The sequence below is a fragment of the Podarcis pityusensis genome, assembly GCF_964106645.2.
Source record: "Podarcis pityusensis genome assembly, chromosome: 5".
Lineage (NCBI taxonomy): Eukaryota > Metazoa > Chordata > Lepidosauria > Squamata > Lacertidae > Podarcis > Podarcis pityusensis.
This window is the reverse complement of record NC_138032.1, coordinates 14328898-14353977: the sequence shown is the minus strand read 5'-3', so window position 1 is coordinate 14353977 and position 25080 is coordinate 14328898. Positions and strand designations below refer to the sequence as shown.

Genomic DNA, 25080 nt, shown 5'->3' with positions numbered 1-25080 from the left:
CACATTACTGTCACATCAGTGCTGGTTGTCAGGGAAGTGTCATAAGACTCTCTCCTCCCCAACTGTTAGATTGCAGTGGAGGAATGGAATCAGCAAAGGTCTTCTCCCTGACCTCAGTAAAACAAATAAGCTGTCTTTTCTTGATGGAACCTAGCTGGCATTGCATCGCAGGGACGACTGGAGACTTGCGAAGGATGACAATGATTTGTGTGCGCGCACACCTTTGTGTGAGAAACTGCTAGAAGTGGAGATTGAGCATTAGGATGCTGGAGCTGGTCTTGAGGTGGCTCGCTAAATTACTGCCTGGTTGCCATGGCGACTCAGCAGGCCCGAATCGCACAAGAAGTAAAACAGCTTTTCAAAGGATGTGGAAGGCCTTTTCTTCTTTTTCTTCTTCTCGGACTGCTCCATTTGCACCCGGCCAGTTTCTGCGACTTCCAAGGACGGCAGGAAGCGAGAGCGCTCCTGAGCATGTGCAGAATGCAGTTCCTTCACCATTGAAGGGCGGAGGAAGAAAACGCTTCTGGGTGACATTGTTTGAACAGGCACATCGAGTGCCGAATGGGAAGGTCTTGGGCGGTTGAGGTTTCCTTTCTGGAGAACGGAGCCCTGGCCTTCACATCTAAAAAGTCCTGTGGCTTGAAAGTTACTGAAATGCTATACAACTTAAAAATAACATGCGTGTCTTTAAGGAGCGACATGTGTTTTGATCTCCCCGGCTCCCTCGCTTTGTTTTGAATGGTATGCTTTATTTTGAGGAAGCTATGACCCTTGTGAATAATGCATAGAAGTTTGGAGGCTGGGAGGCAGATGTCTTTCACTGCTGATGGAGCCGAGGTCACAGATGGACTGGCCTGGCTTTTGTCGGTTTATTTTTATCTCTTCTGGGACTCTGATTGTGGTGTCTTTGCTGTCCCTGTCTGCCCTGATCAGTGTCTTTAAGAAAGGCTCGTTGCAAACCTCGCATAATGGGCCACGTTTCCATTTCCTCTCCCTCCCTTCCTTTCCAGAACTTATAATTTTAACACTGACGGTGGGTTCGTGCAGAAATCACTGCCCCCCCCCAACAAAGAAAGCTTAGATATGCAATTCTGTAATTTCTTAACGTGCGCCCTTAACGTGCACGCCGCTCTTAATTTCTAAATATCTTCTTGATGTTCTGAAAGGGGATCTTTTGCCTTTATTATCAGTGGAAAGATCATCAGGCTTAGCGCTAAACATAGCATGGTACCTTGTAGTAATGCCATAGTCTCAGAAGGACTTCAGGAATTTTGACGGGAGGGGCTGGCGCTCTTTCTCAGTCTTGAGCACCGTGGAACCAACGTGGCAGAAAGAATTTTGTGTGCCTTGAGCTGAAGATCAGAAACGGGGGCTGTCTGGGAATCAGGCCTGGAGGCGGCTCAAAACCATTGATGGGTTTCCTGTATCAAGGCCTTGGAAACCGCTGTACCTTTTTGGGAAGATGCTGGAACTAAAAGGCTATTGGAGATGCCTGACTGCTGCCAAAAACAGCAGTCCTGTGCCATTGGTCTCTGTCTGCTAATGTTGCTGCGAACGGCTGCGCACACACCCCACCCATTCATGCAGCTAAGTGACAAAATGCTCTGTGTGATGTCACTGCAGTTTGGAGTTCCCTCAGCTTCACTTTAATTGGTTGCCACATAGAATTGTACGGGACGTGGGTGGCGCTGTGGGTTAAACCACAGAGCCTAGGACTTGCCGATCAGAAGGTTGGCGGTTCGAATCCCCGCAACGGGGTGAGCTCCCGTTGCTCGTCCCTGCTCCTGCCCACCTAGCAGTTCGAAAGCACGTCAATGTGCAAATAGATAAATAGGTACCGCTCTGGCGGGAAGGTAAACGGCGTTTCCGTGCGCTGCTCTGGTTCGCCAGAAGCGGCTTAGTCATGATGGCCACATGACCTGGAAGCTGTACGCCGGCTCCCTCGGCCAATAAAGCTAGATGAGTGCCGCAACCCCAGAGTCGGTCACGACTGGACCTAATGGTCAGGGGTCCCTTTACCTTTACATAGAATTGTAGAATTTTAAACAATGTGAAAGGTCATCTAGTGCCCTATCTCCCTAGAGTTTTTTGGGCTGTGTCGTGGGGAGGAGAATGTAAAAGTCTTCCTCTGTCCCCAGGTGCCACTAATTCAACTCGGGGGCTTGAAAATGGTAAGGACAACTGGAGGGCAATACAGGAGGTGTTCATGTTTTTCATGCAGAAACCTGGCTCACTCTTGTGGGATTGCTGTCCGTTTGCCCATTTAGTGCAGATGGCTAAATTTCTCCATTACTGCAACCGTGTCCCCATTGCCTGCAACCAAATCTTTTAACTAGAAATGCAGGGAACTGAACCTGGGGGCTTTCTGCATATTTCTCTATAGTATTAATGCTTTGCTTCCTACCCCTCCATAGAAGTGAAATGCAGTCATGTTGGTTTGCAAAAGGGGAACGAGGTAGATGAGTGCATTTTGCAGATTCCATAGGACAGAAGCTCAGCTTGTGTCATGGACTGGCTGGATGTAGAGGAGTGGGGAGGGGGCAGCAGCTGGGAAGGGAAGCAGCTTCCCAAGGGAAGGGGCCCAAGCGACAGAGATGAGGCAGGCGGCTGAAGAAGCCAGGGGGTCTCTCCCTCCTGCTGCGACCCGCTCCCCTCCCCCTGGTCTCCCAGAACACGAAGAGGAATGAAGAGGGTGGAGCAAAGAGAGACAAGAGGAAGGAGCCTCAAGTTGCTGGGGATGGAGCCTTAGCCCCACTGCAAAGAGTTGCTGTGATCACTAGGCCTGAGCTGCTTTGGTTTCTTTAAGTAAAGAGTTAGCTTCACCAACATTGGGTGTGTTATGGGGTAACGTTGAACTGGCTTGCAGAAGCTAATTGTGCCCCCAGATTTTGTGATGCACCCCCCTTTTTCAAGTACCCACATTCTGTTATCTGACCCTTCAACTCTGCAGGATCATTTGCTTCGGACTCTGTAAACTTTTGTGCCATTAGGATATGACCCTTTCAGACACTGGTGACTAAAATAAACCTAGACAGCCTCACGCTGCGCTCAGGATACTGCTGCTTGCTAAGATGTGCAATGTAAACAGTAGCTATAGATAGCTCTTTCCTCCTTGTTTGTGTTTGGAAGCCCTTAATACAGGAAGATGCCACGTCTTTTGAAAACGGCTTTTCATGTCAGATGTTCTTGTGTGCAATGAAAAGGGCGACAGCTGTGACTTGGGTGGTGGTGGTGGTAAGCCTCTCTAGCATTGCCATGTCAGAAAGCAGTGGACACGGAATGGATTCCCGCCCCCCGCCCCCCACAGCGTTTTAAAAAAATCAGATTAAATAAAGAGAACAAAAGCTTACGCATGCGTTAGCTTAGCATGACTATAACGCAACAAATGTTGTAGCGTGTTTTCTTTGGAAGCTTTCAGTCTAGGTTAACTGAGAGGAGATCATGTTTGCAGTCTCTGAGAGCAATAATCATGTTCTATTCCACTGAAGCAAAACTAACAGTGTTCCATGTTTTTAGTCATTCTAATCATTTTTCCAAATCTGCGTTTAATGGGCCTGGGGCAACAACATGCGCCCTGCCTCTTTCACACACCAGTTTTGTGTGCTGACATCTTGTAGTGAACTGTATAACCAAGCGTTATGAAACAGGTTAATGCACGCTAAGGAGATAGTGCGCCCCGCTAAATCTTGCAAATAATTGCTCGTATATGGGGGGGAAAGAGAGAGAAAGATTTGGGGTGTTTTATGACGCATAAAATTGACTCTGGACGTGCTAAGTGTGGTCGGGGTGTGCTCCCAGGCACCTGCACACCGCCCATTGGCAATCTTCCCTTGTGTTCATCAAATTACAAGATTACTAATAAGTGGTACTGGGAGGAATGAGCTTGCACGAGATCACCCTTCCATGAACAGGCAAAATTGCAGGATGTGGTTTGCGATGATGGAAGCAGAGGCGCGATCTCTGTTACACCGCTCGTGCAAGCAGGCCATTTGAGTGAGCAGTCATAGCTGTGCAAAAATACATTCTGCAGCAGTCCCCCCCCCACTCCCCGCTCCCGATAGCATACTGTTGCATGTATGTGCAATAGTGACATCAAAGTGCATTGCTCTCTACAAAATGTAAGAGGGCAGTCCCCTGCCCTGAAGAGCTGGCAGTCTAGAATTGGACACAGGTGAGACTGCAGAAGGAGAGAGGAGGAAGATGATAGCAAGACAGAACAGGGGTGGAGTGTGCATTTATTTAGTTAGGTATACAGTCATACCTTGGGTTACAGACGCTTCAGGTTGCGTGTTTTTGGGTTACGGGCGCGCCAAAACCTGGAAGTACTGGAACGGGTTACTTCCGGGTTTCGGTGCTCGTGCATGCGCAAAAGCACCAAATCGCGTTTTGCGCATGCGCAGATGCGGTGCTGTGGGTTGCGGACGTGCCTCCCTCACGGATCACGTTCGCAACCCGAGCGTCCACTGTACCTTCCTTTCTATGGCCTTTCTGGCCTAAGGGATTGTGCCAAAGGTGTTATGCTGCTAGCGGAGGGAAGGTTGCAGGGCAGGGATGGAACAGGATACAGGGGAAAAGTAAAGAAATGAGCGGGGGAAAGGTTACAGAGGCTGTTAAGATATGGATGAGGAGTGTTTGCCGATCCAGGAACAGACAAAAAGCCAGTGTTGGGATTAAAGGAGCAATATTGTTGGGGTCTGGTCCTTAATAAAATTTCTCTCCATTTCCCAGTCTTTCTTCACCCTATTATTTGTTATTACCATAGTACCATTGCTTCCCTGGCTTGTTTTCTGCTTAGCATCAGTTTAAAAAAATATCTCGCCCCCCCCCCTTCAACTGTTTGGTTTTGGCTTGCCTTATTGCAGATTTATATTTTGGCTTGACGGAACATGTGCGTTTTTATTTCAGGCGAGACTTTTGTATTCTAACATCTATTCTGTTGTTTAGTCATGCTGGCTTTCTTTTGTATCCATTATTGTTATGTCATGTATTTCTGTGTTTTTATATTGCAACCTGCCCTGTGATCCTCGGATGAAGGGCGGTATAGAAATTTAATAAGAAATAAATCATTCCAGGACTTCTCTAGTTTAACTTTCCCTAAGCTGTTGGTCTCCGAAATGTTTTGGGCTACAGGTCCCTTCATCCCAGGTCATCGGCCATGTTGGCTGGGGCTGATGGGATTTGGAGTCCCAACAACACATTGAGGGTTTCAGGTTGGGAAATGATGATTTAGTTAAGTCCCCCAGTCCCCACCCCCTTCAAATATCTTGTTTCATGCCTATGTTCTGGAGAGAATGCATACATTTCATGGATATGTTCTTTATAAGATTCTGACATCAGGTTCTTTATTTTGGCAGGTCATTTTTGTCCAAGTTAATCCAGGTGAAACTTTTACAATAAGGGGAGAAGATGGGACTCTTCAGTGCATTCAAGGTAAGGAAGCCTTTATTAAGAGAACATTCCTGTTTTTATGTGGAAAGCACATGTCTGCCCAATTAATATCCTTGGCTGATCACCCGTGGATCCATTGCTTTTGCTCTGTCCTTTCACCAACGAAAATTAAGCATTGTTCACGAAGGTGCATCTGACAGCCTTAAATGTTTCCAGTGTGCCAAACTTTTAGAGGAAGCGTGGATGACTTGCAGTTCAGCTTCGCAGCCCTCGAAGACACTATTTTATTTGGAGCTCGACCACTGCTCCATAAGAGAGTCCCTTAGACAGGTGCATGAACTTTGAGAAGGTCCTGTTGCCTTTGGCATGGTGGCTGGGCTGCTGGACTTCCTTGAGGCTAGCCCAGAAGCTGCAGAAGGTGCAAGATGTGGATGGTCAACTGCTCACTGGGATGGACTAACCCCATGATATTACACCAGCGCTGAAAGAATTACATGGGATACCAGTTAGCTACTGGGCTGGTACTGGTGCTCCACGGGCTATGCAGCTTGGGACCAGGATGCCTTAAAAAGTCATCCATCCTCTAGGTCCCCAACTAATCACTGTGTTTTGCAGGAGAGGGCATCCCTCAGATGCCATCCTATCAGGAAGTCTACTTAGCACAACATCAGATTTGGGCCTTTAGTTGGGGTCGCACCAGCCTACCTTTAGAACTCCTGCCCTCCGCATTGCATACCAGACGTTATCCTTCTATGAGAGCCAGTGTGGTGTAGTGGTTAAGAGTGGTGGACTCGTAATCTGGTGAACAGGGTTCGATTCCCCTCTCCTCCACATGCAGCTGCTGGGTGACCTTGGGCCAGTCACACTTCTCTGAAGTCTCTCAGCCTCACTCACCTCACAGAGTGTTTGTTGAAGGGAAGGGAGAATGTTAGCTGCTTTGAGACTCCTTAGGGTAGTGATAAAGCGGGATATCAAATCCAAACTCTTCTTCTTCTTCTCTGCTGTCTTTTTGGAGTCTGCTACATGCATTCCTCCTTCAACGAGTCTTCCAAAATCTGTACCTCACTCAATAGCTGCCTTGGGTTTGAAGTGATTTTGTGCTGTTCACCTGTTTTTTGTAGATGTATCTGTTTTATATATGCTGCATCGCAAATCCCTTTGAGGTGCCTTGTGGGAAGAGATTCATAAACGAAACAACAGTAATGGGAACATCTTGAGGGACAAATGTTCCCCAGCTCCTGTTCTTCTCCATTTAGGCAGACGTTGGGGGTCTTTGAGCAGAGTTTGGGCAGCCATCTTTTGGAGGGCTTCCAGGCAGAAGGTTGACCTAAAAGGCCCCCCCCCCCAACTCCTTGACTCCATAGCAACTGCCATATTTATGGTGAGGAAGGAGGTAATGCGGTGGAATGGCTAGAGTGCAAGTCTTTAGCCTGGGAGACCTGGGTTCAAATTCCTCTTCGTCATGAAACTTAACTGTGCCAGTCACTCTCTGCCAAATGGACTCACTGCACTGGTTTGTTGTGAGGGTAACATGGGTGGTTTAGACACATACATTATGTGCATGTGGACCTTCTCTCATCATATAAGCCATCCCAGACTCTTTTGATCATTACCTGAGGCACTTCTTTGTGTGCCTCCTCCACGTAAGGTGTGGAGGTTGGCAAAATTAGAATGGGCCCTTCTCTGTAGTGGCTCCCCATTTGTGGAATGTTCTCCCCAGGAAGGTATGCCTGGCGCCTTCATTATATAATTTTTAGGCGCCAGGCGAAAACGTTCCTCTTCAACCAGGCCTTGGGCTGATTCATATTCTTCAGTCTTTTAAATGCGTCTGTGGGAAGTGGGGAAGGTTATTGCTTTGTTGCTACTTACTTTTTTATCTTGTATTTTATTCTGTGAAACGCCCAAATATCATGTGATAAAGGGTAGGATAAAAGGATAATAAAATCCTCATCTTACCTCATCTTTAGGGACGCGGGTGGCGCTGTGGATTAAACCACAGAGCCTAGGACTTGCCGATCAGAAGGTTGGCAGTTCGAATCCCCGTGACGGGGTGAGCTCCCGTTGCTCGGACCCTGCTCCTGGCAACCTAGCAGTTCGAAAGCACGTCAAAGTGCAAGTAGATAAATAGGTACCGCTCTGGCGGGAAGGTAAACGGCATTTCCGTGCGCTGCTCTGGTTCGCCAGAAGCGGCTTAGTCATGCTGGCCACATGACCCGGAAGCTGTATGCCGGCTCCCTCGGCCAATAAAGCGAGATGAGCGCCGCAACCCCGGAGTCAGTCACGACTGGACCTAATGGTCAGGGGTCCCTTTACCTTTTTTACCCAGTTTAGCATACAGGAGGTGGGCATTTGATGTGGCAACTTCAGGTGGATGCCCCCCAGCTGTGACAGTCGTGAATCACAAGTTTTATCAAACCTCTGCCTTTAATAATATCACCCATTGTCCCTAAAGAGAGACGAGGAAAACCAGTAAGCAAAATGTCAGGTTAGATTTTCTTCACTATGGCCACATCTGAGGTGTTGGATCAATATATAATTCATGCCTAATGCTGAAGAAAAGCGCATTTGTGCTTCTCACTGTAATGGCGAAACTTTCCCAAGTGAAGCTCACACCTTCACCACTTTCATTTAAAATAAAAATGCTCCCTGTAACGTTGCCAGTTTTGGGGAAAGGTGGGTGCTCGCAGTCATGCATAACTCTGTGTGAGTCATTCATGGTAAATAAGTCTACCCAGGGGCTATGGTGTTTTATACTTTATTTTTCCCCTCCTTGCTTGAAGCCAGTGATCATGAAAGCAAGAAAGCTAATCATTTGTGCTCAGTATTAAGAAAGAAGCAATTCATTCGTGACCTGCAGTCGAATAAGCTCATCAAACGATTTCCATTTGTGGAGTGTGTGTGTTGTTTTTTTCCACCTCACCCTCCCTCCCTATTAAGTAGAAATGAAAAGCAGCAAATTGAGATGGCTTGGACTTGTGACTTACCTATTGATGTCCGATGTTCAGAATCCAAAGCCCCAGGCCCTAGTTGTAGCTCCAGCCGTTGCAAGTTGCCAGAGTTTTCAGTATTAAGGCACTTGCGTCTGGCTTCATAGGAGAATCTACCTGCATCATAAGATGCAGATCTGCTACTGCAGCAGCCTTGATTCTTAAATGCCTCTAACAATTATTGTTATTGTTATTATTTATTAAATTTGCATACTGTCTTCTATCCCCCCCAGGTCTCAAGGTGGTACACAACATATATAAAATCACAAAATAAATAATAAAACCAAAAACAACCTAATACTCCCCCTACCCCTCAAGAAAAACACACCACATTTTAAAAGGGTGTTGGATGTCAGTCAACCAAAGGTCTGGGAGATGAGGGATGTTTTTGCCTGGCGTCTAAAGGTGTATAATGCAGGCACCGGGCGAGCCTCCCTGGGGAGAGCATTCCACAAACAGGGAGCCAATGCAGAAAAGGCCCTCTTAAGGAGGAGGCACTTAAAGAAGGGCCTCAGAAGGTGATCTCAGGGTCCGGGTAGGTTCATATGGAAAGAGGTATTGCTGTTTAAGGCTCTATAGGTCAATACCAGCACTTTAAGTTGGGCCTGGAAACTAATTGGTAGCTACTGCAGTTGGACAAAGGAGAGTCCACTGCCTCCCTAGGCAGTTTGTTCTGCTGTTGAACAGGCCATACAGTGAGGAAAATCTTAGCAACGTTCCCTTCCTTGTAACTTGAACCAGTAGGTTCTGGTGCAGCATCCGAACACTGGGAGGCTGGCTCGTACCATTGTCTGCTGTCCTGTGCTCAGATCCAACGCATTTAAAATTCCCATGGCTGCTGCCCATTTTAGACAACCAGAGCAACATTTCAGAAATGTTGTTAAAGGCCTAACGGTGAAGGGAAGGGCAGTCCAGGCATGGGGGGGGGGAAGGAGAGGGAAGGCCAAGCCCCTACCCAAATGGCAGAGCTCTCCACCTCAATCTCTGGCCCCCTGTGCGTAGCTCTAAATAAAAACGTCCATGTGCGCACATTCCATTTACGCACATGTGTTTAAGATTATGACATTTCTGTATAGAGTATTTTTATTGAGTCTTTCTCGGTATTCTTTTCAGTTCTCTGTCTTGAAAAGCCGGTGACATTCTCCGATCAGTCAGATCCCGGTCTCAGTTGGTAGTCTGGCTGTAGTGTTGATTGAATTTTAATGGAAAACATTTGTGTTAGCGTTTTGAGTTTCGGCGCTCCCCTCCATTCTAAACGCTCATTCCCTTCAAGGAGAAAGGCGGCGGCGTGTTGAAATATGGGCACAACGGGTTGCCTTTTGGCTAGCTGCAGACTGGCCTGACTGGCTGCCACCCAGCGCGTGCCATTTTTATTTTATTTTTAAACCTGGCATTAGAACCGGACAAAATGGCTGGTGGAGATAGAGATAAATGAAAGGTTTAATGCATGTGTCCCATTTATAGCCTACCTGCCTTAACATGAAACTCACGGTGGCGCATATATAGGGTTATAGGTTCTTACGCGTGCTGAGTGAAAACTTCCATCCCATTCTGTGCTATGCAGAATCATGGTTCTGGCTTATGTCAACACAATGCTAAAACTAACTAGGGTTGGTGGTTCACCATCAATCACTTTCCAGTCCCTTACCTCTGCACCTGTCCCTAGTAACTTAGCAGCGCGAAAGAGGAAACAGGATGTCTGTATAATTGTGCTTTATGGGTCGTTAACACCAAGGAAAGAGCAGCAGCTCTTTATCCCTTGCCAAGGATGATATCTCTTGTTGCAGAATAGGGCAGCGTGCTGCTCTCCTAGTTTGGATCCTATCTATCTGTGAGGCTTGTAGGATCTTGTCAGTACGCTAAAGGTGCCCTTTACAGTGCAGTGGGGTCCCCCACCCCTCGTAAATGATTACACAGCCGGAGTTTCCGGAGTACAGTAAAGAGCAAGTCATAAAATATCTGCCATGTGTCATTTTCCTGTACATGAAAGTGAATCCTGAAGCTTATATGTTTTTAGTGCCTTACTGGGGTTTTTCCTTCTTCTTAAGTGCAAATCTTTTGAAAGGGGATTTGCTTCCCTGAAAACCCCAAGGACAGTTTATCGTTAACTTTTAAGGAGAGGCTTTTGCCCGTCGATCTTGTTTCCCTCCCGTTTCTTCCACAAAATCAAGAGTGCAGTGGTACCTTGGTCGTCGAACGGCTTAGCTCCTGAACAAATCGGCTCCTGAATGCCGCAAACCTGGAAGTAAGTGTTCTGGTTTGCGAATGTTTTTCAGAAGCTGAACGTCCGACACGGCTTCCGATTGATTGACGGAAGCTCCTGTAGCCAATTGGAACCCACACCTTGGTTTTTGAATGGTTCTGGGAGTCGGAACGGACTCCTGGAACTGATTAAATTCGACAACCAAGGTACTACTGTAAATGCAAAAGGATTCTCAAGTCAGGAGGTGTCATCCTGCGCCTCTGCTGCCACCCACAACCATCCCTGCTCCTCCCAGGTATTCAAATACACCCCCCAATACCTCTGGATTAGCAGTGGTGACCGTGATGAGATGATGCCTCCCTTTCTTACCTCCCCTTTCCATGGTCACCCCAAGCAGTGCGCCCTCAAACAAGGCACAACTTCATTGCAGAGTTCATTGCACCGGCCATTATTTTGGGTGATGATAGATTGGAGAGCAGGGGAACAGAGCTGGTGGAAGCCAAAGAGCCAAAGATTTGACGCCTTTACTCTTCCTTCTTAAGAAAAGTAGTGTGTTTTGGCTGTTAGGGTGTGACAGGACGAGTTTGTGGTGGTAGAGGCAGACAGGGCATGTGGGGCATCCTTCCCTCATTTTGGTCACCATGGAAGAGGAATCTCAGGCGTCGGAAAGTTCCCCTGCAGTTTGGACTCTTCCAAACTTCCTGACTTCTCTGAGCCTAGTTTGGCCGAACACCCACACAATCGCTAATCAACTTGCCGGGTTTTTCTGCTTGAGGAGCTTCGTAATAGTTCCAACAAATTATTTTGCAAACTAGCACACACATTATAGGTTGAGATCAGATCTGTGGTTGTAATGAGGAATGTGATATCCCAGGACAGAAATGAGCGGAACATATGAAGAAGATGATAGCTTATATTAACAAGAAATGTATTGAACAAATGGTGACAAGATGAATCACCCGTACCTCTGCAACTCGTAAGGAACAATGCCGCCTAGCAGTGATAATATTGATTTTCTTATAGAAGCTCAAGTAGTAACCACATTCTGCAAAGAAGGATTTCTCCTGCCCCCCGCTTCCCGATTTTGGTAGAATTACCAACTTTATAGCTGGCCTAGGACCTTAGTGGTGAAATTGCTTCTCTCCAAACATAAGAAGCTTCACCTGCTAATTTCTTGCCCAGCTGGAAGAGAGGTTGATGGACAGGGAGGGAACATTCTTGACGGTGTCCCCCCCCCCCACCCCCAAACAAGAAGCAATTGGTGAATGAGTCAGAGGACACCCTCCCTAGTGTATTAGACCTAGCAAACCGGTCCTCTCCTATTTCCCCCCCTTTAAATTCCAGCTACCCCAACTTGTGCATGCTATTGAAGCTCAGTGGGGCATTGAGGTACATCACCAAATGCCACTGGTGTGCTGCTCCCTCAACATTCCTGGCATATTCTGATGGCCAGCTGGTTTCAGGACAATGTCAGTACCTGTCAGTAGAGCAGTAGCTGTAGTGAAAGACTCCTGGTGGCTAATATACTCACGAATTTGATGGGCAGTGTCTGATAAAAATCACATTATTGGCCTATTCAAAACCTTTGCCAGATTCTTTCAGAACGTAATACTGCACCCCAGGCTTGCAGCAGGCCATACAGGTATACAGGTGTAATAATAATGAACTATTCCCCTGCACAATAAGGATGATGGTGATGATGATGATTATTATTGATACCTTGCTCATCTGGCTGGGTTTCCTCAGCCATTCTGGGTGGCTTCCAACAAAATATTAAAATACAATAGTCCTTCAGATATTAAAAGCTTCCCTAAACAGGGCTGCCTTCAGATGTCTTCTAAAAGTCAGATAGTTGTTTATTTCCTTGACATCTGATGGGAGGGCATTCCACAGGGAGGGCTGCCTCTGCCTGGTTCCCTGTAGCTTTGCTTCTCGCAGTGAGGGAACTGCCAGAAGGCCCTCGGAGCTGGACCTCAGCGTCTGGGCTGATCAGTGGGGGTGGAAACGCTCCTTCAGGTATCCCGGGCCGAAGCTGTTTAGGGCTTTAAAGGTCAGCACCAACACTTTGAATTGTGCTCAGAAATGTACTGGGAGCCAATTTAGGTCTTTCAGGATTGGTGTTATGTGGTCTCGGCGGCCGCCCCCAGTCAAATACTTTCAGGATAGTTAAAGAGGGCATGAAGCCATTAACCATTGGATGATGTGAGCCCAGCAGAGACCCTTTCTACACCAGGACCAAGTCGTCTTGGGGATGTAGTCCAAAGCAGGCAGCAAACTCCACCTAAGGCTTAAATTCTGGCAGGAGACAGTCATCCATTTCACTCTCCCTTATGCATTGTTTGCTTTCTGCTTTGACTGACCATGTGTGAAGGGACAGGTTGCCTGTAAAATGAGTAGAGGAGATAACTTTGGTAGATCTCAGCTGCATCAGGCAAAATCTCCTCTTTTCTACTGTTTAGCACCTGTGTGCATGGGCAAAAGGATCACTTATATCTTGGTTTAATATGCTGACATACTATTGACCAAACTTGTCTTAAAGCAGTCGGACAATATTATTCCTTATAAATTTTCACTTCATTCTTTCACCCTGCGGCTTGACTCTGATGTTGTTGTTTTTGAAGGCAGATAGACATAAAAGTTCCTCGCAGCTACCTGAGACTTTCTCCTCATGAAGTATTTTTCGTCTTGTTGCTGCCTCAACACATAAATAACCTAGCAGAAAAACAATTCTTGACTCTTTGGCTCTGCTCATTGATTCTGTTACAGCGAAAATAAGCCTTGCACTGATTTTTCAGTAGGATTTTATTATGGGTTTCCACCTTGAGAGAGAGAAGTGGGAGGGATGGGTAATAGTCTGAAGAAAATGGAACCTTGTTTATCTAAATAGCCTTGGAACATCAGAGAATTTGAATTAGCATCATACTGCGAAGAGTCTTCCCCTTTCTCTCTGCCTTTGATTGCATTCCCATCTTATCAAAAATAAGCAGTTCATTTGCTGAACTTGGAAAAGCAATGCCTGTCCAGTTTATCATTTGTCATCTTGGTGATTGCCTGATTTGCTAGTGCAATTAAATTTTTGTTGATTCTTTTGTTGATCAAAATTTACACTGTATCAGATGCCTGGTCTCCAAAGCTACCTTGGAGGTCTGGAGCCCCAACCAAACAACATGTGATTGTATTTGTCCTGTGCTCCTATCCAAATGGTCATACTGTGTTAGCCAAAATATTTATGTCTGTTCTGTTTGCAGACTCCATATCATTCTTTGTGGGTTTCTTTTTTTAACCAGGCTTGTGTGGTTTATTCCTTTTTGGTAAATTATCTTTTCTAGCATTTTAAAATTCCTAAATTTTCTCCAGCTGGGTCTGCCTCATTGGAATAATCACATCAGGACACTATCTTATTAAAACAAACACACAGTTGCAGCTCACTACTAATTATACATCGTTCTTGCTGAGTTTAGATATTTTTGTGAGCAGATTGACTTTAGCTTGAGGTGGACCAACCACTGTATTAGCAAGAAGGTTTATACAACATTATGTTACGTAGATATTGCATAACATTGCAGGGTTAGACTTTCCAGTAGTGTTCCTCGGATTTTTTGCCAAAATCCATTCTATCACTTTCCTATTTTTCCCAGCATTTCCACACCCGAGTAAACCCGAAATTACAAATCTGTAAGACTGTCGTGGTTTTTTCTTCTTCTTATCTACTAAAAGCACATTAGTGAAACCTGGTTGGAGCAGCTCCTTTTGTGACTAGGCAACGGCGTTAATGATTGAACAAGGTGATCTGCTGGGTAGCTGCTTTCCGGTGGGGCTGAATTATGCTTGAATTCTGGTTTTGGCATTCTGTTTATTTATCAGATGTTGAAGAATATTCCTTTGAAGATGAACATGGATGTTCGACATGTGTCTAGTTCGAGATGGGCAACATTACATTTCCTTATGCATTGTAGCGTTGTTGTTGTTTTTTAATAGTAGCACCTTAGCAGTTGCCAGTGTGCTCCACAATGAAACTTGAAATATAGGCTAGCTTGTAAATGCGACAGATGCATACAGAAGGATGCTTTTCCTTGCCATGAGGATACATTACTTTGTCTCTCTATCTCTCTCCCGTCCCCCTTTTCAAGGCTTAAGTTTAAGCCTGGCGAACTAATCTCACTCGTTGCTTCATGCAATTGCCCAGTGCTAGTTAGCTTTAAAAAAATAATAAAAGCTGCGAAGTTTGATTTGGCTTATATTAATCTTTTCCAAATATCTCTGCTTGGCTGCTGTACAGTACATATTCGAAGACTGGGTTTGGGAGGGGGAGGATGGATATTCTCTGTGTGAATGGAAATGTTTTTGGAGCTCTGGAATATGGAAACTTCGAGCATAAAGTCGACGTGAAACCGTAGATTATTCTGTATGTACCTAGTAGCGACCAGCACATTCATCGCATTGGGCTCCTTTCCAGGACGTTCGCAGCTTTTTTTCATTTGTGGAAAGGAGGAGGAGGAGGAGAGCAGGACTGTGCGCTGCATGTGCTGCGCACTGACTGCTCCAGACAGTCATGTATGTGACCTGGCAATCAGCATGATTTCCTGCTGACGTGGCTTCCCACAACTGGAGCAGAACAGAGCAGCTACAGTGCGCTGCTGCCGAGGAGAGGGGCAGAAGGATGAATCACTCACAGGATGAGAAATAAATTTAAGACTCCGCAAACTTTCTGGCCGTCCAGGTTTAGCAGGCCGGTCAACATGAAGGCACCTTCTTTTTTCCCTTCGTTTGAGCACGGGGTGTGTGTGTGTGTGTGTGTGTGTGCACGCGCGCGCACGCATATGCGCACAATCAGGTGGAGGGGGAGAAAATAAGGTGTTTGCTTAATAAATGCACTCCCTTCTGCCAATGATTTTTCGGTCGTTATGGTGACCTGCCATTAGGAGATAAATTTGGAATGGAATTTCCCTTACTGTTCGATTTGGATAATACGGTCCACTAGCCCTTATGTCATCCTCAGTTTAGTGTTATTTTCTTCTTCCTGTCGTAAGATGTCGCAGCGATTTAGGAAGCATAGCCTGGGCTCCTGACTTTGCACTAGTATTATTTTTAGTAGTACTATTGGAATCGTAGTAATTTGGATACTGATTAATGCCAAAATAGACTTCTGCCCATCGGAGCAGCTTGCAAACGGGAGAGGACTTCCAGCCTGAGCTCTGCAGTTTTGCACCGCTGTGCCGTGCGAATCCATATCCGGGTAGGTCAGGGAGAGACTCCTTCTCTGAAACCTTGCACAGCTGCTGCCAGTCAGTGTAGACTGTATTGAGCTAGCAAGACCCCAATAGTCGTGACTCAGTGAAAGGCAGCTTCCTATGCAGCACTAGCAGCACAGGTCGCCCCCCCCCCAACAGAAAGGTTAGCAGATTCCACGAAGGCACACTCTGTAGGACCTCTTCTGCAGATATTAACCAGTGCTAGAAATTAGCCAGGCACATTTTTGCGACTGGCGCGGGTCCAGTTGTGGCCATGTGGAGCCCCCACATATCTGCAGCCAGCAACCATGGGTTGATTTGCTCCTAAGCGTTTAATTGTTGGTGGTGCCATGAGTTCCAGTAGTTTCTGGGAGATATCGATTCCTGCTTTCCCCAATCGCTCTTCCATCTTCCTGGTCTTCATATAGGTACTGTATACAGATTACATGTTGGGGAGAACAGTCTCTTTGTGTAAATATTTCTGCTGCCTAATAAATACGTCTTTTGCCAACAACCCATAATTACAGTCAGAATCCACTTGGGTGACTCAACTTAAGGTTTGGGTGTTTTGTTTTTTTAAGATGCTCTGTGTACTCTTTTTGAACACAGCCAAGCATTTCTGAGTTCGCGCTGCACTTTAGGCAAATGCATAGTCCAAACCGAGTTGATCCACAGGATTACGGCGAAACCCTTGGTTAAGTGCTTTGCTGGTTGAGTGCCAAAGGTGCCCAGGACCTTACAGGATGAGACCCTTGGAAAAGCAAATGAAGATTGTAAAACGGCTAGGCCTGCTGTGCTCGAGTCTTCTGTTCTTTAGATCAAGGTTGATCTCAGCTTGTATTATAATACCGAGCGAGCCGACATCAGCTTTTGCTCAAAAGAGAGTATCTTTATCCAGACATAGGGGGCAGTTCGGTCTCTGCGGTGGGCCCCATCTAGAAAGCTTGAGCCATATGGCGCTGGCTTATTTGTCAAAGAACCTGCTGTCCACTCGGATTTAGTTAAAACCATCAAATTACAGTAAGCAAAGACCTCAACTTAGGATGGAATAAATAGCTTGGGTCAGTAATCTATTTGTGTTTTAACCTAGTCTCTAGTTTAGACATTCCAGTGCGGGAAACCTTTTATCATGGGGATTGTATGGTGTGTTCTGGAGAAGGGGCTGCGTCTTGGCAGAGAAGCTCTATAGGGCTGGCTGCGCAAGCTCCGCAAACCATTGGAGTCGTCTTGTGATGTCGGGATTTTGGTAGGATTCCTGCATTATTTTACCAAAGGTCGAAGGCAGCTGCCTCGTCTAAGCAAACTCTCATATTCTCCCCTACCAAATAGTAACAACAACTGCTCACTTCAGCACTCTTTATTAACTTCATATGTCTTCCATTGTGTCTCTTCTTGGGGCCTATTTTTGCATTCACATAGAACAATCCACACAGCTGTTTTACTCTTCTGTAGCTGAGTGTTAATTTCGGGGTGGAAAGTTGGGTTCAACCTAGGCCTTCACAACTTGTGTGACCCCGCCCTGCCACACCGTGTATCTTGCTAGCTACTTAACCCACTGCCTCTTCCAAACCACCACTGCCACCCCTTCCAGGTAGGCAGGGATGGTTAATTTATCTCCTGGTGGTTATAATGCAAGACTAGTGGGGGATGCACTTGTAAATTTACTTATTTGGTTTTTCAGATCAGCATTTTACAGTCACATATCCAACATACAACATAGAAATAAGATTCCAAAGAATCTCCTGGACCTCCTTCCGCCCCTTTGTGGGTCCTATTGTTAATCATTTCCTCCCGCATCTTTTATAATAATCCAGATCTTTTACATCTCCATTATGTCCAAAATTCACCATCAAACTAGAAGTGCTATTCCAGTCCTACTAACGATTTTAACTGTTTTCAATGATTTTTTAAGATAAATTATAATTTCCCCCCATTCCTTGTTAAAACTTTGGTCTTCCTGATTTCTGATTCTTCCAGTCATTTTTGCCATTTTGGCATAACCCATCAACTTAATCTTCCATTCTTCTTTCCATCTCTGTGCCAATAACATCCACACAGCTGTGGTTGAATACATAAATAATCTTTTCTGCTCCCTTGGGATTTCGGCATCTAGAAAGTGGGGGGTGCATTTGCACTTGTAGGCCTTGAGTTTTGCAGCTGAAAGCCGCTTGTGGTTATCTTTTTTAAAAATGTTATAATCAGTTTGTGCAAACATATGGGTTTTGCCAGGGCACGGTGTTCATGGAGCAGTCATTGAACCGGTCAGCAGTCCTGCCAAAGCAGTCAACTTACGATAGGTGTCATCATGACACTGGCAAGTCAGAATGGCTGTGTGCATCAGCCTAAATGGCCTGAGAGTTGGCATTCTGTGTTTATCTTGTTGCAGTGGCTGCTTAGCCTGATTCGCTTGGAGATAGCCCCCTGAATTGGTTGATTGTGATGGGCCTGGAGGAGTCCACATGGTGATAAATACTGTGCTCAGTGGTAAGGTAAAGGTAAAGGGACCTTACCATTAGGTCCAGTTGTGGCCGACTCTGGGGTTGTGGCGCTCATCTTGCTTTATTGGCCGAGGGAGCTGGCGTACAGCTTCCGGGTCATGTGGCCAGCATGACTAAGCCGCTTCTGGTGAACCAGAGCAGAGCACGGAAACGCCGTTTACCTTCCCGCCGGAGCGGTACCTATTTATCTACTTGCACTTCATGCTTTCGGACTGCTAGGTTGGCAGGAGCAGGGACCAAGCAACGGGAGCTCTTCCCGTTGCGGGGATTCGAACTGCCGACCTTCTGATCGGCAAGTCCTAGGCTCTGTGGTTTAACCTACAGTGCCACTCACGTCCTGGGCTCAGTGGTAGAATGTGCTTTTTACATGTGGAAAGATCAGATCCAACCCCTGACATTGGGTATATCAGGTTAGTGAAAGAGCTGAAACCTTGGAAAACTGCTGCCAAAGTAGGTAAAACTGGGTGAGATGGACCGATGGTCTTACTTAGTAAAGGGCATTCATATACAGTGATACCTCGGGTTACATATGCTTCAGGTTACATAAGCTTCAGGTTACAGACTCCGCTAACCCAGAAATATTACCTCGGGTTAAGAACTTTGCTTCAGGATGAGAACAGAAATTGTGTTCTGGCAGCGCGGCGGCAGCAGGAGGCCCCATTAGCTAAAGTGATGCTTCAGGTTAAGAACAGTTTCAGGTTAAGAACGGACCTCCGGAATGAATTAAGTACCTAACCCAAAGTTAATAAAAGACGGATGTATAAGTTTCTGATTGTGTCCTGGCCCCTCATAATAAGGAGAGGTGAGTTTGCAAGCCTGAAAGTGTGTAATGCCATAGTTTAGCTTTACCTGCAAAGGCAACAATGAATTGTTGGGAAGTTTAGCTTTACATGTGAACACTTAGGTTTTATTTCAGTTCCACTGAGAAAAAGAGACTAGGCCAAGATTTCGTGGAAAAGATCTCTGAAGAAGGTGGTATGAATGCACTGTGGAAGTGAGACACACACACAACCAACACATTATCACCTAACAAAGTGGGTGGGGGAGAATACCTGGGTGCCCTTCCCATCACGTTTAATGGATTGCAGGGCGACACAAACTGGTAGGAACACAAAGCTTTTAGCTAAAACGAGCTCTCCGTGTTGGTGTTTCTGTCTCTGCCAAACTCAAATCTATTTCTGGGTTCAGCTAACGCATTCATTCCACACATGATTTATCACCGAAGCTCATAAAAACACAGGCGGAAAGCACACTTTTTAAAAAAAAGAAGAATATATGGAAATGGACTCGATTGTACCAAAAAATAGTTTTAAAATATTCTGCCTAAAGGGGGATGCTTCTTTTTCTAATTCCAAAGCCTTTGCTTCAGATTTTGGATGTGGTCACTGGGTGTTTCATATTTCATAGGCACATATTATATAATATTGTGGGCTTTTCTGAAATTTTAAAATTATAGTGAGTTGTGTTTATTTAAAAAAGAAACTGCTGCTGGTGTTTAGTTTAGAACATGTAAGGGTTTGCTGGATCAGGGCCGTGGCCCTTCTGGTCCATCATCCAATTCCCAGGTGCCTATGGGAAGCCTTATAGAAGAAGTTGGGCGCAATAATGCTTTTTTAATTCGCAGAACACTGTCTCTGACCAGGAGACAGAGCACAGCCATTGTGGTTCATTTAAGTCAGGGTGGCTTAAATCAGCAGGAAGAAAAGGCTGGTACAAAATAATGGATTTAAATCAACTTTCCCACTGGTACTATTTTATTTGTTTCCCCATTCAATGGTGCAGATTTGGCCACCAAACTATGTTAATTTATAACTGACTAGAGTGATTTGTGCTGCTTCGTTTGTACAACCAGATCTTGAGACTATCACATTGTACATCTTGCATATTTTCAATTTTTTTTACCTGCAGAGGGGAATGTCTTTAAAACATTCTGCCTTGGGGGTTTTCTTACATCTAGCAGCTGTTGGAGTTTATGAGGCAAAGTATGGAAGGCTAGGAACTCACAAACTGTACTATTGTATACAGTCATACCTCATGTTACGTTTGCTTCATGTTACGTTCTTTCAGGTTATGTCCCGTGGCGACCCGGAAGTACTGGAAAGGGTTACTTCTGGTTTTCGCTGCTCGCGCATGCGCAGAAGTGCAAAATGATGTCATGCGCAGAAGCAGCAAATTGCAGGCTGCGTGTGCGCAGATGCGCTGCTGCGGGTTGTGCTCTTTTCATGTTGCGAACGGGCCTCCGGAACGGATCCCGTTCGCAACCAGAGGTACCACTGTATTCTGCTCTTTGTAGCAGTGCTCCTTTTTGATTCAATCAGGCCTTAGATTACTGCGGGTCTACTCTAGAATATGACTCTGTTGGATACAACCAAATGCCGTTCTAGGCTGCATCAGAAGAAGTTTAGTGTCCAGATCACGGGAAGTAACAGTACCACTCTATTCTGACCACACTTGGAGTACTGTGCCCAGTTCTGGCCACCACAATTTAAGAAGAATATAGACAATCTGGAACGTGTGCAGAGGAGGGCAACCAAGATGATCAACAATCTGGAAACCAAGCCTTATGAGGAACAGTTGAGGGAGTTCGGTATGTTTCGCCTGGAAAAGAGGGGGCTAAGAGGAGATAGGATAGCCATCTTCAAACATCTGAAGGGCTGTCACATGGAGGATGGAGGAAGCTTGTTTTCTCCTGCTCCGAAGGCTAGGACCCGAACCAGTGGATTCAAGTTAGGAGATTCTGACCAAACATCAGGAAGAACTTTCTGACAGTAAGAGCAGGTGGTGGACTCTCCTTCCTTGGAGGTTTTTAAGCAGAGGTTGGATGGCCACCTGCCATGGATGTTTTAGCTGAGATTCTTGCCTTGCAGGAGGCTGGACTAGGGTCCCTTCCAACTAGGACTATGATTCTGCAATTTTTACCCTCTGTGAGTTCAACGTGACTCAACTCCCAAGTAATGCAGGATTACAGCTGTTTACTTTAAATGCACCGGCTTCGAAAAGATGCTAACTCAGCATAGCTGTGAATCTGGCATCATCTTTTTTTGAATGATGACTCGTACGTTTGAATTTTGCCAACTTCCCCTCCCCTTGTAAACTATATATTAAAAAATCCATAAGTAGCAAGAAGCATTTTTATTTCCCCTGGGATGAAATGACATACATTTTGAACGTTTTAATCATTCATCTGCCAAGTTGAATATATTTAATTGGTGACTAATTAGTTAGTAGAATTGTGAAATGAAATAGGAAGAGAGAGAGAAAAAGCAGCAGAACCTGAAACCTATTTGGGTTAAGCTAAAATGTTGCTTTACTTGTGCATGAATATCGAGTAGCATGGGGTATAAAGTACGAGAATATCATATAATTTTCTTGGCTCCCTCCCCTCCCCCTTCCTAAAATAGCTGGTGTACAGACTTTGCCATCCTGTTAGGTGGTGCCTGCTGCTTTTAGGTCTAGAGAATTATAAAATTACTGTGTTTACTTCTGGCGCCTATGCGTAGGAGGCCAGAAGGATGTTGACTGGGAAAAGGGCTGGAACTGCCACCGCAACCAGCATTGTCTTTTTGCACTTTGTGTAAAATGTCTGCATGCTGAACTTTTGAGAGATGCCTTTCGTTTGCAGTAGAGAATGTGGGGCCCCCAAAATATGGGACGTTTATAGAGGGAACTTCTCTATTTGAAGGCATGCTGCCCAGTCTAGGTTCTGTTTTAAGATACCGTATTTTTCGCTCTATAAGACGCACCTAGTTTTTGGAGGAGGAAAATAAGAAAAAAATATTCTGAATCTCAGAAGCCAGAACAACAAGAGGGATCGCTGCGCAGCGAAAGCAGCAATCCCTCTTGCTGTTCTGGCTTCTGGGATAGCTGCGCAGCCTGCATTCGCTCCATAAGACGCACACACATTCCCCCTTACTTTTTAGGAGGGAAAAAGTGAGTCTCATAGAGCAAAAAATACGGTACTTTAGGGACCTTGAACCTGCCCATCAGGAGTTAGCACCTGGGCAGCAGACAGGATTGTATTTCCTGTTACTTCTGTGCATATGCAAATCTGCATCTTTTTTTAAAGGTTTATTTTGGTTGCATCCTCTCCTTTTGGCAATATGGAAAGAGCCACCTTGCTACAAAATTACTTTTGCTTTACTTTAAACAGCAATAACTGGGAAGTTAAATGTGCAAATGATTTCAAAAGGGCAAATATGCCTAATAGTAGGAACAACAGGCAGGGGTTTGAATTCTTCCTGTTTCTTGGGAGTGTTTCAGGCAAACTTTCTGTGGCAAATTTATCGTCTTAAGATGTTGCCATGATTCTGTCTGTATCTCCGGTGCATTTGACTCCTCATATTTAAAACTCTTGAATTTTATAAGCTGCTCTGCTCTGCTATTTTGCTCTGTTTTCTGAAATAGTGCTTTTATTTTGTTGTCTATATGTAATTTCGTTAAGCAATTTTTGAGTGATTTGGAGAGACAGGGTAATAAACAAACAAACCCTGCCGCCGCCTGCGCAGAATGGATTGCATGATTGTTAGGTGCCATATCTGCAGAGGCAAGGAATTGCAATAACAAATGCATGTTGCAGAGTTGTGATTGAGCTCGCAGCCGGAACCCAAAAGTTTCAGCTGTTTCTCTGCAGATGCTGAAGTGGTGTTTCTGTTTTGCATATACCTTTAGTCCCTATACCCTATTGTAACATAATATATGCATATCCATCCACTGTGTACTCTTGCCTCCAATTCCCCTCTTCCTATTTCACATTTTAGATTGTAATCTCCTCAGGGCAGGGACCTGTCCTGTACTTGTGAAGTCGCCTTTACATGAATGGGGCCATAATAAGGTAAATAAAGGTCTAATGTTGGGGTGCAGTGAGAGATATGTGTAGATCGACACCTTGCATAGTGTAGTGTCCTCTCTCTCTCTCAATCTCTGGGTGGGTGCACATATAATCTTTCATGCCCCGCAAGGATGCGTGTTGTTGGTTATGGTGGTGATGGGCAGACATTTTCCACGTACAGCCCTGCATTGTGCTTCCTATAACTTTTTCAGCAGGGGGCCGGTCCACTGTCCCTCAGACCTTGTGGGGGGTTGGACTATATTTTTTTGGGGGGGGGGGAGATGAACGAATTCCTATGCCCCACAAATAACCCAGAGGTGCATTTTAAATAAAAGCACACATTCTACTCATGTAAAAACACGCTGATTCCCGGACCGTCTGTGGGCCGGATTGAGAAGGCGATTGGGCCGCATCCGACCCCCGGGCCTTAGTTTGCCTACCCAAGCTATAAGATAATGGCTGTCATTAAGAAGGAAAAAGAAGGGATTTCCACAAAGAGATCCTTTGGGGATGAAACCTTGCTCATGAAGTCCATGTGACTCTGGGATAGTTTGTTGGGCTTTGCCCTCACCCAGCTACGTTCCAAATCAGGGGTGTATGTAGCGAAAGTAAAGTAAACATAAATGGTCAGGATTAGCACCTACCACAGCCATGTGGAACTAGCCCTTGGGACCCTCAGCATGTACAACCCCCTCTATGTTTCAGGGGAAGCTTAGTACACTGGGAAAATGAAATGCTGGATATTAGTTTCTTATTCAGTAAGAAACAAGAGTACAAGGAGGTGAAAGAGCCAAGTGGACTACAGTGGTACCTCAGGTTACATACGCTTCAGGTTACAGACTCTGCTAACCCAGAAATAGTGCTTCAGGTTAAGAACTTTGCTTCAGGATGAGAACAGAAATCGGGCTCCGGCGGTGTGGCAGCAGCAGGAGGCCCCATTAGCTAAAGTGGTACCTCTGGTTAAGAACAGTTTCATGTTAAGTACAGACCTATGGAACAAATTAAGTACTTAGCCCGAGATGCCACTGTATTTTGGAAAGTTTCTCCCCCTAGATATTATAGCATAGAATCTCTTTTAGATACTACAAGCTAGATTTAATTAATAAAGAATTACAACTTAATTGAAGTGTTCATGTTTAACCAGTATAGCTGATTACTTAAGTTAAGGAAGTAGAAAGGTGTCTGATGGAATTGCCGTGTTTCGTGTTGTGCTACTTTCAGTACAGAAATTTAGTAAATAAAATGAATGAATGAATGAATAAATAAATAAATAAAAACAGCTTGGCCCACGGGAAAGGGAGCCCACCCCAAAGACAGCTTCCTTCCTTCTCATTACCAGCCCTCTCACTGCAGAAAATACTAATATGGGTTTTCAGGCCGTTCTCTTTGGAGACGTTTTCTTTCTTCTCCTTTGGCCTTGTTGTCCTTGGCCTCCCCTGCCATCTCTTTCGGCTGTGGTGACCTTCTTCCCCTCCATGTGATGTTATCAAGGCCTCCTACTAACATGATGACATTGTGCATGCCTGTAAACAGAACCATATGCATCGTCACAGCCAACTGGAGTCAAACAGACGTGTTGGCAAATGAGGTCAAGGGTAGTAGGTTCCAAGAGAGCCAAAGAACAGAAAGGCGCTGATGTCATCGAACAGCTTGAACACGGAGGGGTCCCCCCCCCCCCCGAAATAATTTGTTTGGCTGCATCAGATGTGCCGATTTTGTGGAGGATGCGGAAAGTCCCAGCTCTTTGCACAGCACTGTTTCCTAGCCTTTTTTCAGTGTATTTTCCCTGTGGTATCCATGCTTCGTTTGAGCCAAATAAGCAATTGCATTTTCATTTACTTTTGCTTATGCCTTGAATAGTGATGCTAAAAAATAATTAAAGTACTTTTTTCATTTCGCTTGGAATAGGGACCCATAGGTTATTCCGTTGGTTCCCAGGAATAAT

At 45.4% G+C, this 25080-nt stretch overlaps 1 protein-coding gene across 2 annotated transcripts in view; it reads left to right on the top strand.

Annotated features, from left to right (window-relative positions):
* Positions 1 to 25080, top strand: part of FNDC3B (fibronectin type III domain containing 3B) — a 282075-nt gene that overhangs the window by 98264 nt on the left and 158731 nt on the right. For both annotated transcript variants that reach the window (XM_081007808.1, XM_081007807.1), the window contains exon 3: positions 5355 to 5430. In XM_081007808.1, the coding sequence (XP_080863934.1) occupies positions 5355 to 5430 (76 nt within the window). The remainder of the gene's footprint in view (positions 1 to 5354; positions 5431 to 25080) is intronic.